We start from the raw sequence: 12419 nt of genomic DNA on the forward strand, positions 1-12419 counted from the left end.
ATGATGAAGTAATTTTCATAAGAAAACCTTAAATTTAGGATGCAATTTGGCTTCCCACACTTATTAGATAACACTAGCCACTCTATACTTTGTAAAGATGAAAATCCTGTAAATTTCAACTAATGGGGCGATGTATGCATTTTAGGAATATTTTTTTAAAATTTTATTTAGGGTGTGGAGGCATTTCTTTCAAGGAAAATAATTGGCTATTTGGTTGAAGACATATCTTATATTTTTCAACAATTGATGATTTGGATTAATGGAATGATAAAAAAGTTAATTTGGATTAATGAAAGGTAAGATTTCATCGACCAACAAGTCGCATTCATAAAAATCATACCCAATGCAATAAGACTTCCCCTACCGCAAGGTCTGAGAGGGGCATATATATACAGTATAACCTTCCCTGTCTTTTCTTATGTAGAGAGATGATGCAATCTCCCTCATGGGATTGCCCGAATACAAGGATCAGGAGAGCACTTGACTTCGTAGATAAAACCAATTTCAGACAGAATGACCTTCGATTAGTAATTTGAGGATATCTCTCTGCTCCGATATCGGTTTGGGGTGATTCAAATTGGGAATTAAAGACGAGGTGGGGCTACAACTTTTGTGAGATACGAATTATTGAAATCCTTGGTGAAAAAAGGGTTTAAAAGGGTTGACAAGTTATTACACTTACACAATCCAAATCTGAAAATGAAAAAAACATGAAAATGGATAAATATGGGCTGAAATGCAACTCTTCTATGATGATTGCAGCATCAATGGGGGTCTTGTAACTCTTCTCGGATGCAAGTGAAGTAGAAAATTTAAACTCTTCAAGGATGGAATGAAACTTCTTCAACGCTTCAAAGAAATTTCTCAATTGGAGAACCACAATATGATTAATCAAATTCAATTAAACTCTTCTCATTCTATTTTTACATGCTATCTTCGGTGGCCTTTTATAGGAAAATAAAATTCTAAAATCTCAACTTCTACCCTTAAGATCTTAAGGTTGAGATTACATAAGAGAATAAAAGAAAGATGGTAGAGAATTCCCACTATCTTGGGTTGCTACAAAAGTTTGTATTGCCCAAGGTCTTGATGCAAGATTCAAAATCTAGATTCTTGTTTCAAAATAAGTGACTTCCAAGTGGGCTTTCTTTGTAATTTTTCGATGCTAGCTCAAATGCCAAACTTGAGCTCACAAATTGAGGAGTCAAAAGAGTTGAGGTGAAAATCCACTAAGGATGTGAAGAGTTCCAACCCTAAAAACTCATACGATATTTCCACCGTCGATTACATTTGAGTTTCTATGGCTGGGATTAAACTTTAAATTACATACTAAAGACTACAAAATGTTAATCAGGGGCTTTATTTGCATTATGGATTAAACCTAAATGCTAGGCATTAGGCTGGACTTCTTCATATGTTGGCCGGGTTTGCATCATTCTCCATTCTTTAAAAGAATTCGTCCTCGAATTCTTATTCCACCCAAAAGTACCTAAACTCCCCCTGGATCAAATGGGAACATAGGAATTTCATCAAGCATGTGATCACCTGCAAAATGGGGAAGGAACACAATAAAAGTAGTTTCTTTATAGGAAATAATAACACTCCATGTCATCCCTTTAGTTATTACAGATGAGTTGTGCCCTTCAAAAATGTTGATGCTTGCATTTGAGTTGCTAATAGCTCCAGGAAACGTGAGATCAAAAGATGGTTAAAAACATTGTTTAAAAATGACATATATGCTTTATAGGTGTCAGACCTATGATGTCGGTAATCTTCGTTCTATGCACAAATAAATTTGAGAAACTTGTTGCTCATCTTTCCAAAGATAAATTTAACTGGCGATGGTGGCATGGGAACATTACTCGCAACTTTAAATGATGAAGGTGGGAGGTGGAGAATAGAGTTTCCTTCAAGTATGGCTTGAGGAATGTCACTGATAATCTCGTGACTTACACCTCATTTTCAAAATCAAAAGTTGATTCAAGTAAGTTGAAGTCACCACATTCATGAAGTTCTTTCATTGGATATTCATCAAATACCGGTTTTGCACATACATCAACACATGTCATGGGGTGTAAGGAAGACACTCCTATACATATTGTGGTATTTCAAAAAATGGCCAGATGTCATTTTGCACTTCTGAATGAAATTCTGATTTGTCATTGATACTCCTTATAAGAATAAATCTTTGATTCTTTTAAAAATGAAAAATAAATCTTTAGATGTCTTCTTAATCGGATGTTCGAACCATGTGGAGTTTTCTTCAATCATTAAATCTCAAGAATCAAACCAACCAAATGATGCTAAAATTACAACATCTCGACCTCAAAAGCTAATTTAGCAATATATTGTTGATGTTGAAAATTAACACCTCTACCCCTTGTTTGAATTGAAGGCATGGTTCTCTCCTCTAAAGCTCTGATACAAATGATGAAATTTTCCTCACGGGATTGCCCGAATACAAGGATCGGGAGAGTACTTGACTTTGTAGATAAAACCAATTTTGAACAGAATGACCTTTGGTTAGTAATTTGGGAATATCTCTTTCTTCGATATCGGTTTGGGGTGATTCAAATTGGGAATTAAAGACCAAGTAGGGCTACAATTTTTGTGAGATACAAATTATTGAGATCCTCGATGAAAAAGGGATTAAAAAGACTGACAAGTTATAACACTTACACAGTCCGAATCTGAAAATGAAGAAAAAATGAAAATGGATAGATATGAGTTGAAATGCAACTCTTGTAGGATGATTGCAGCACCATTGGGGGTCTTGCAACTCTTCTAGGATGCAAGTGAATTAGAAAATTCCAACTCTTCAAGGATGGAATGAAACTTCTCCAAGGTTTCAAAGAAATCTCTCAATTGGAGAACCAAAATATGATTAATCAAATTCAATTAAATTCTTCTAATTCTATTTTTACATGCTATCTTCGGTGGCCTTTTATAGGCAAATAAAATTCTAAAATCTCAACTTCTACCCCTAAGATCCTAAGGTTGAGATTACATAAGCGAAGAGAAAAAAGATGGTAGAGAATTTTCACTACCTTGAGTTGCTACAAAAGTTTGTATTGTCCAAGGTCTTGATGCAAGCTTCAAAATCTAGATTCTTGTTTCAAAATAAGTGACTTCCAAGTGGGCTTTCTTTGTAGTTTTCCGATGCTAGCTAAAATGCCAAACTTGAGCTCACAAATTGACGAGTCAAAAGAGTTGAGGCGAAAATCCACCAAGGATGTGAAGAGTTCCAACCCTAAAAGCTCATACGATATCTCCACTGTCGATTACATTTGAGTTTCTATGGGTGTGATTAAACTTTAAATTACATAGTAAAGACTAAAAAATGTTAATCAAAGGCTTTATTTGCACTATGGATAAAACCTAAATGCTAGGCCTTAGGCTAGACTTCTTCATATGTTGGCCGGATTTGCATCATTCTCCCATTCTTTAAAAGAATTCATCCTCGAATTCTTGTTCCACCCAAAAGTACCTGAACTCCGCCTGGATCAAATGGGAACATAGGAATTTCATCAAGCATGTGACCATCTGCAAAATGAGAAAGAAACACAATAAAAGTAGTTTCTTTACTAGAAATGATAACATTCCATGTCATCCCTTTAGTTATTACAGATGAGTTGTGCCCTTCAACAATGTTGATGCTTGCTTTTGAGTTGTTAATAGCTCCAGTAAATGTGAGATCAAAAGTTGGTTAAAAACATTGTTAAAAAATGATATATATGCTTTATAAGTGTCAAACCTATGATGTGGGTAGTCTTCGTTCTATTTACAAATAAATTTGAGAAATGTGTTGCTCATCTTACCAAAGATAAATTTAACTGGCGATGGTGGCATGGGAACATTACTCGTAACTTTAATGATAAAGGTGGGAGGTGGAGAATAGGGTTTCCTTTAAGTATGCCTTGAGTCACTGATAACCTCGTGACTTACCTTATTTTCAAAATCAAAAGTTAATTCAAGTAAGTTGAAGTCACCACATTCATGAAGTTCTTCCATTGGATATTCATCAAATACCGGAGTTGCACATAGATCAACACATGTCATGAGGTGTAAGGAAGACATTCCTCTACATATGGTGGTACTTCACAAAATGGCCAGATGTCATTTTGCACTTCCGAATGAAATCCGGATTTATCATATACTCCTCATATGAACAGATCTTTGATTCTTTGAAAGATGAAAAATCAATCTTTAGATGTCTTCTTAATCGGATGTTCGAACCACGTGGAGTTTTCTTCAATCGTTCAATCTCGAGAACCAAACCAACCACATGACGCTAAAATTACAACATCTCGTCCTCAAAAGCTAATTTAGCAATATGTTGTTGATGTTAAAAATTAACATCTCTATCCCTTGTTTGAATTGAAGGCATGATTCTCTCCTCCAAAGTTCTGATACAAATGATGCAATCTTCCTCACGGGATTGCCTGAATACAAAGATCGGGAGAGTACTTGACTTTGTAGATAAAACCAATTTTGGACAGAATGACCTTCGGTCAGTAATTTGGAGATATCTCTCTGCTCCGATATCGGTTTGGGGTGATTCAAATTGGGAATTAAAGATGAGGTGGGGCTATAACTTTTGTAAGATACGAATTATTGAGATCCTAAGTGAAAAAGGGTTTAAAAAGGCTGTCAGGTTACTACACTTACACAGTTTGAATCTGAAAATTTAAAAAAAAAAAAAAATGTAAATGGATAGATATGGGCTGAAATGCAACTCTTCTAGGATAATTGCAGTACCAATGGGGGTTTTGCAACTCTTCTTGGATGCAAGTGAAGTAAAAAATTCCAACTCTTCAATGATGGAATGAAACTTCTTCAAGGTTTCAAAGAAACTCTTCTAGGTTTTAAATGAATCTTTCAATTGGACAACCACAATTTGATTAATCAAATTCAATTAAACTATTTTCGTTCTATTTTTACATGCTATCTTCGGTGGCCTTTTATAGGCAAATAAAATTCTAAAATCTCAACTTCTACCCCTAAGATCCTAAGGTTGAGATTACACAAGAGAAGAAAAGAAAGACGATAGAGAATTCCCACTATCTTAGATTGCTATAAAAGTTTGTATTGTCCAAGGTCTTAATACAAGCTTTAAAATCTTGATTTTTGTTTCAAAATAAGTGACTTCCAAATGGGTTTTCTTTGTAGTTTTCTGATGCTAACTAAAATGCCAAACTTGAGCTCACAAATTAAGGAGTCAAAAGAGTTGAGGCGAAAATCCACCAAGGATGTGAAGAGTTCCAACCCTAAAAGCTCATACGATATCTCCACCGTCGATTACATTTGAATTTCTATGGGTGGGATTAAACTTTAAATTACATAGTAAAGACTAAAAAATGTTAATCAAGGGCTTTATTTGCATTATGGATAAAACTTAAATGCTAGGTCTTAGGTTGGACTTCTTCATATGCTGGCCGGATTTCCATCATTCTCCCATTCTTTAAAAGAATTCGTCCTCGAATTCTTATTCCACCCAAAAGTACCTGAACTCTACCTAGATCAAATGGGAACATAGGAATTTCATCAAGCATGTGATCATCTGCAAAATGGGGAAGAAACACCATAAAAATAGTTTCTTGACAGGAAACGATAACACTCAATGTCAACCTTTTAGTTATTACAGATGAGTTGTGCCATTCAACAATGTTGATGCTTGCTTTTGAGTTGTTAATGGCTCCAGCAAATGTGAGATCAAAAGATGGTTAAAAACATTGTTAATAAATGATCAATATATGCTTTTTAGGTGTCAGACCATGATGTTGGTAGTCTTTGTTCCATGCACAAACAAATTTGAGAAATTTGTTGCTCATCTTCCCAAAGATAAATTTGGCTGGCGATGGTGGCATGTGAACATTACTCGCAACTTCAAGTGATGAAGGTGGGAGGTGGAGAATAGGGTTTTCTTCAAGTATGTCTTGAGGAATGTCACTGATAACCTCGAGACTTACCTCAATTTCAAAATCAAAAGTTGATTGAAGTAAGTTGAAGTCACCACATTCATGAAGTTCTTCCATTGGATATTCATTAAATACCGGTGGTGCACATAGATCAACACATGTCATGGAGGTGTAAGGAAAACACTCTTTTAAATATGGTGGTACTTCACAAAATGGTCAAATGTCATTTTGCACTTCCGAATGAAATTTTGATTTGTCATTGATACTCCTCATATGAACAAATCTTTGATTCTTTGAAAAAGGAAAATCAATCTTTAGATGTCTTCTTAATCGGATATTCGAACAACATGGAGTTTTCTTCAATCGTTCAATCTCAAGAATCAAACTAACCACATGATGCTAAAATTACAACATTTCAACCTCAAAAGCTAATTTAACAATATGTTGTTGATGTTGAAAATTAACATCTTTACCCCTTGTTTGAATTGAAGATATGGTTATCTTTTCCAATGCTTTGATACAAATGATGCAAACTTCCTCACGAGATTGCCCGAATACAAGGATCGGGAGAGTACTTAACTTTATAGATAAAACCAATTTCGGACAGAATGACCTTCGATTAGTAATTTGAGGATATCTCTCTGCTCCGATATCGGTTTGGGGTGATTCAAATTGGAAATTAAAGACAAGAAGTAGGGCTACAACTTTTGTGAGATATAAATTATTGAGATCCTCGGTGAAAAAGGATTTAAAAATGTTGACAAGTTACTACAACACTTACACAGTCTGAATTTGAAAATGAAAAAAAAAAAAAAAATGAAAATGGATAGATATGAATTGAAATGCAACTCTTCTAAGATGATTGCAACAACAATGAGGGTCTTGCAACCCTTCTTGGATGCAAGTGAAGTATAAAATTCCAACTGTTCAATGATGGAATGAAACTTCTTCAACGTTTCAAAGAAACTCTTCTAGGTTTCAAAGGAATCTCTCAATTGGAGAACCACAATTTGGTTAATCAAATTCAATTAAACTCTTCTCATTCTATTTTTACATGCTATCTTCGGTGGTTTTTTATAGGCAAAGAAAATTCAAAAATCTCAACTTCTACCCCTATGATTCTAAGGTTGAGATTACATAAGAGAAGAGAAGAAAGATCGTAGAGAATTCCCACTATTTTGGCTTGCTACAAAAGTTTGTATTGTATATGGTTTTGATGCAAGCTTCAAAATCTTAATTCTTGTTTCAAAATAAGTGACTTCTAAGTGGGCTTTCTTTTTAGTTTTCCGATGCTAACTCAAATGCCAAACGTGAGCTCACAAATTGAAGAGTCAAAGGAGTAGAAGTGAAAATCCACTAAAGATGTGAAGAGATCCAACCTAAAAGCTCCTACGATATCTCCACCGTCAATTACATTTGAATTTCTATGGCTGTGATTAAACTTTAAATTACATAGTAAAGACTAAAAATGTTAATCAAGGGCTTTATTTGTATTATGGATCAAACCTTAATACTAGGCCTTAGGCTAGACTGCTTCATATGTTGACCGAGCCTACATCAACAGATGATTTCATTTTTCAAACCTATGGCCACCAGGTTGCATCCATATGGAATGAAAATCACTTGGTCTAAAATAAGTAGCTTGGCACAAAATCACATCCAATGTTACATTAAAGCCAATTTCATAGCCCCAGACAAATCGCGAAAGCAAAAGAATGCCATTTCAAAGTTCATATCAAATGAAATAACCAATACTTCCATAAAAAATAAAAAATAAAAAATAAAAAATAAAATTGAAATAACCAATAGGCCACCACCATTGCACCAAATGCAATTACCCCTAGGCAATCATCTCATAATCAGCGTAAGATAGGAATATCATCTCTGGCGATTATCAACCACTGGGATTTGCCCCCACTGATCTATCTCCATTGTTCATAAACATTTCATCTTAATTCTATTCCCTTTCCTTTCATTTGACTTCCAACCGAAAGAAGCCATAGCCAGAAAGAAGAAAGGGCTATCCAGACAGTTTATAGTGCAAGCATTTACAAACTAGTCGGCCCATGGACTCTATGAATCACCCTTCTACTTACACATTGGCTTTAGAATTTCAGAGCCCACATTAAGTGGGAGCAGCAGGTCTAAGAGTTTGTGGGCCCTAATGTTTCAGGTTACTAGGATTCTTCAAAATTTTAAGGTTCAAATATACTACAAAATTCATAGTGTCAAGCATTCCTTTGAAGCATAAATGTTGATCTTACCACAGTTATCAACTATATTTTTAGAGAACCACATTGTGACATTGAGTCGTAAAACTGTTGTTGAGACTTCAATGATGATGGAAAATATTTATTCTCCACTTCTGATATACAATCATGTTACAGTAACAGATTCAATGCATAACCTGGATTACAAAATATATCAAATCTGGACAAAAAGCAACTAATTCTTCCATTGCAAGCTTCACCAAATCTAGAAGAGAAACAAAGAATGATATAGTATTCCACATTTTCCTAACATTTCAATATCTCAGAACAAAAAAAAACAAAAGAAAAACTAACTACTCTCTTCCACTCGTATGTGTAAGACATCCAACATGTTGCATTTCTTCCAAGTCAAAATTCCAAAGTGGCTATTTGGATTAAAACAAAGAGAGAGAATGTGATACAGTCACCAGCAATACAATCAAACTCGATACAACACATCAATGATAATGCACAATAACATTCTCCTAAAAGATGAAATGATCAGCAGATAACCCATGTTTCAAAAAACCTTATTACCCCTATAAGGGATACAGAATTGTGTGCACATTTTTCTGAATTGATAGAAAATGTAACAAGATTTTATTTCTAGGAATACCAGAAGAAGTTCTCTAGCCGGCCAACTGATTCAAGCGATGAATTGTACTTTTAGCAACCCTATTAGTGGGATCGAGCTTTAGAACAGCCCTCAGGTCCTCGGCCCCCAGTTTGTACTTTTCAGTACTCTCATATAGAAGTGCACGCTGTACTAGCACGGATACATTGGTACTGTCATGTTCTAGCACCTGCAATACAAATTGCAGACTATAATTTCCCCATATTTGGGCAAATATGAGATGAAAAAAACCTTAGCATTAATATTAAAGAAGGTAAGTGCAAATATGAGTTATGGAATTTAAAGTTTTCCCGGAGGCTTAACAGTCCAAAAGAAGCCAATGCACTAGTAAGTTGGGTAACTTAGGCGAGACAAAAAAATTTACGCTGTGGATTGATGTAGTTCTATATCTTTATAAAGGGTGGAAAATGCTCAGAATAACTTGTTGATGGAGAAATGGGGGAGAGCCCCTTTGTGAATTCATCAAATTGCAAGAACGTGATCTTGGAAAAATCTGCTGGGTGATACCATTGTTCTATATTGTGATGGTTCCCTTGATCAAGATAGAGCATTGTGGTGGCGTAAGGAATCATGAGGGTTCTCCTATTTTCACCTATTTTCACCTATGAGGGTGAAAATAGAGGGGCCTCCGAAATTTTTCAATTTGATCCTACTTAAGGTGGTGATTGATATTCTGCCCACTGTTCACATGAGGGAAGGCTTAAATTATGTTGCGTTTGAACAAGTCTAGCGGGAGTTCAATCAACCTGCTAATTACATTGTTTCTCTAACACATAGGGATGAGGAGCTAATTATCCTACCATCTGACTTCTTGCCTGAATTAGCCAAACTTGCACAAAATGATGCATGTATTCTCTTTTATTTTAATGAAATCCTTATCTTACATATAAAAAGAGGTTCTATCAATCTTTAGAGTATTTGGTTATCCGGGAGGTAAAGGGAACGGTTCAGTTCAATCAATAGAGGGAGACATGATGAGAAATCCCATGTTGTCTCCCAAAAATTCAAATACAAACCAAGAGGAAGAAAAGGAGAAAGCAATTAAAGAGAGCCATACCTTTGAACAGTCTGCAACGGCCTTTTTGTATTCCCCAACTTCTTTGTAACACGAAGCTCTACAGGACAGAACCTCCACACTGGCAACAGTGTCGCCAGCTTTCTCCAGAAGCACAACTGCCCAAGAGAGCCACTTAATGGCATCAGCAAACTGACCCTGTTTGTAATTGTCTAATCCCTTATTCGTTGCTCCTGAAGCAGTGACCCCAGCTGGAGGGGGAGGAAGACCTTCAAGCTCTGTTGTACACCCAGCTTCGTTCCCTCCAAACTCTGAACCAATTCCCCAGTCATCAACTTCAACAGGACCAGATGGCGTGGGAGCTGCAGAGGAAGAGACAGATGAGATTAAAGAATCCAGCGGATCGAGGCCTGTGGATTGTGGCTGAGACTGCTCGTGAGAAGAAAATTCTTGTGTGGGAATCCCAAAAGTATCCATTTTAGGGCCAGAATTGGATGCTGATCCCATAGGATTGTTATTGGTAGCAGGAAAAGCATCAGATGGAAATGGTGGAGTGCCAGATTTAGAAGCATCCTGGAAGACTCCGAATGAATAGGCGTCACCGGCATTAAAATTATTACTGGCCGCGGAGTTGACATTATTAACAGCAGGTTTGGATCCAAAATCCACAAGAGATCCAAAGGGATCCTTCTTCGAGCTTGCAGAGAGACCAGCCGCACTTTTCATGGACGGACCCCCCAGATTCCGATTATTATTGTTGATGTTACTGCTGCCGCTGTTAGTGGGAATAGAATAACTCCCGAAATTTGCACCAGATCCCCAACTGGTATTCCTCATATGAGTGGTAGCATTAGCAGGAGCAGCAGTACTGGTCTTCGGCAGGGAATCGGCTACATTACCCATGGAGAAAGCATTCCTGGTTGCGGGAGTTGTCTGTGGGTTAGCGGAAGCAGGGGCAGCATTCTTCAAAGGAACATTACCGCTGCTGGTCTTACCGAGAGCCGAACCGACAAGATCTCCAAACAAATTGGGATTCTTTTCGGGAATTCCAAGACGAGCACTAGGAGCAGCAGAAGGGGCAGCGGAGGTCCAACTCTTCCCAGAGATATCCCCGACCATAGAGGTAGGTTTTTCTAGGCTGGATCGTGCGGCGGGAGTGGGGGCCGGCTGGTGAGTCCATGCGGGTTTGTTCATGGACCAGGCAGAGGATGCAGGTTTCGACTGCGCCGCCGAGAAAGACGTAGAAGAAGAAGAAGAAGAAGGAAATGAATAAGGAGAACTGTGCTGTCCAAGTTTCTGATCGTTGAGGGAACGAGGTCGATTGCTCGACAGACCGGAGCCGAGACCAAAGTCGAAATCGAAATTATTGGAAGAAACCGAACCCTTTTGTGGATTCCCCGCTTTTCCGAAGTTAGAATTCATCGTTTCTACACAGATCTGCCAAGAGGAGACGATCTCTCTTGAGTCTTAGATCACGCGAACAATCACAAAACCCACACAAAGAATGGAACTGGATTAGATCGTTCAAGAAAGCTTACCAGAGCCAAGGTCCGTCGAAGTGAAGAAGGAGCAGACGATTGAAGAGATAAGATAGAAAAAATCTAGAGGAACCAATCGATAACCTAATCGATCCTTTTCCCCTATCCGTTGCACATACAGAACAGTTGGTAAGGACGAGAAAAGGAAAGCTTGGTGGTGCCTGTTTGATGCCGAACTCCACGGTGCTTCCTCTTCTGGTCTTCTCTCTTCCCCTCTATTTTAAGGGAAGCGGCGGCAGCCCGCAAGTGTAATATCGAGTCATCGACTATGGCATTTTGGTAACTATAGTAGTTGATTTGACCCTTATTGTTGCTACTATGAGTTTGGTGGTGTTCCTCAAGTTTTAATGGTTGGATCGGAATCTTCATCTTATGAGATTGACATCATAGGCTTAAAATTGAGACATCGTGATTTGTGACATCAAGTTTGGGATGGGCAACTGATGAGTATCTCTCATCGTGAGCAGTGACTGGATTGGGGAGATGTATGTTGATGTTTAGATTCTAATCTGACAGTTGATATCTCAATGATGCGTGGCACTAATGGGAACTCGTAAGACTGGAAGAGGAAAATGGTCAAGCATCAAGCGGGTTAGCGGATCTCTCCGTGTACAATATGACCATATTTCCAAGGATTTTAAAATCAAAAGCGGATCGGTCAAATCGGCTGATTCGCATTGTAATCGGCAACAATCAATCCGACTGATTTTTCTTTTGATAATGAGATCCGACTGATTCATATCGATTCAACCCGACTATGGATCGATTTTTACCGAGGGGAATGGTGGATGATGGTTAGGGGTGTCAATTCGTGGCCTGACCAGATAGAATTGATCGGAACCGACCGTTTAAAGCCCGGCCCGACCCGGCCCATTTATTAAACGTGTCGGGCTTGAGCCCAGCCCGTTTACAAACGGTCGGTCTCAGTCTTGATACTTGGACCGTCGGGCACCCGACCGAACCGATCAATTAATACCCGATCGAGACCGGTCTATTTTGCATCGGCCTGGCCCGGCCCGGTTGTAAGATACCTATTTTACCCCCATATGAAAGAGTTAAAAAGAA

The 12419-nt window shown here is 37.7% G+C and overlaps 1 protein-coding gene across 4 annotated transcripts; it reads right to left on the reverse strand.

The window, feature by feature from the left end:
* Positions 1-3408: 3408 nt before the first annotated feature.
* On the reverse strand, positions 3409-11576 carry LOC122065663 (cell wall protein RBR3). Of its 4 annotated transcripts, none has more exons than XM_042629489.1 (4): positions 11355-11576; positions 9859-11253; positions 8784-8970; positions 3409-3543 (listed from the first exon to the last, which is right to left on the reverse strand). In XM_042629489.1, the coding sequence occupies exons 2-3, from the start codon at positions 11236-11238 to the stop codon at positions 8797-8799; spliced, it is 1554 nt and encodes a 517-aa protein (XP_042485423.1). In that variant the 5' UTR covers positions 11239-11253; positions 11355-11576; the 3' UTR covers positions 3409-3543; positions 8784-8796. The 4 variants fall into 4 exon arrangements, with proteins under 4 accessions (XP_042485423.1, XP_042485424.1, XP_042485422.1 ...); XM_042629490.1 differs by lacking the exon at positions 3409-3543 and adding an exon at positions 5214-5515; XM_042629488.1 differs by lacking the exon at positions 3409-3543 and adding an exon at positions 5214-5560.
* Positions 11577-12419: the final 843 nt, after the last annotated feature.

Source organism: Macadamia integrifolia, unplaced genomic scaffold (genome assembly GCF_013358625.1).
Source record: "Macadamia integrifolia cultivar HAES 741 unplaced genomic scaffold, SCU_Mint_v3 scaffold2083, whole genome shotgun sequence".
Taxonomy (NCBI): domain Eukaryota; kingdom Viridiplantae; phylum Streptophyta; class Magnoliopsida; order Proteales; family Proteaceae; genus Macadamia; species Macadamia integrifolia.

Excerpts from the sequence above, each read along its gene's own strand:
- LOC122065663 (XM_042629489.1), bottom strand. The coding sequence starts at position 11,238 with ATGAATTCTAACTTCGGAAAAGCGGGGAATCCACAAAAGGGTTCGGTT. Across the intron at positions 8,971-9,858 it reads CCGTTGCAGACTGTTCAAAG|GTGCTAGAACATGACAGTAC; the intron begins GTATGGCTCTCT and ends TTTGTATTGCAG.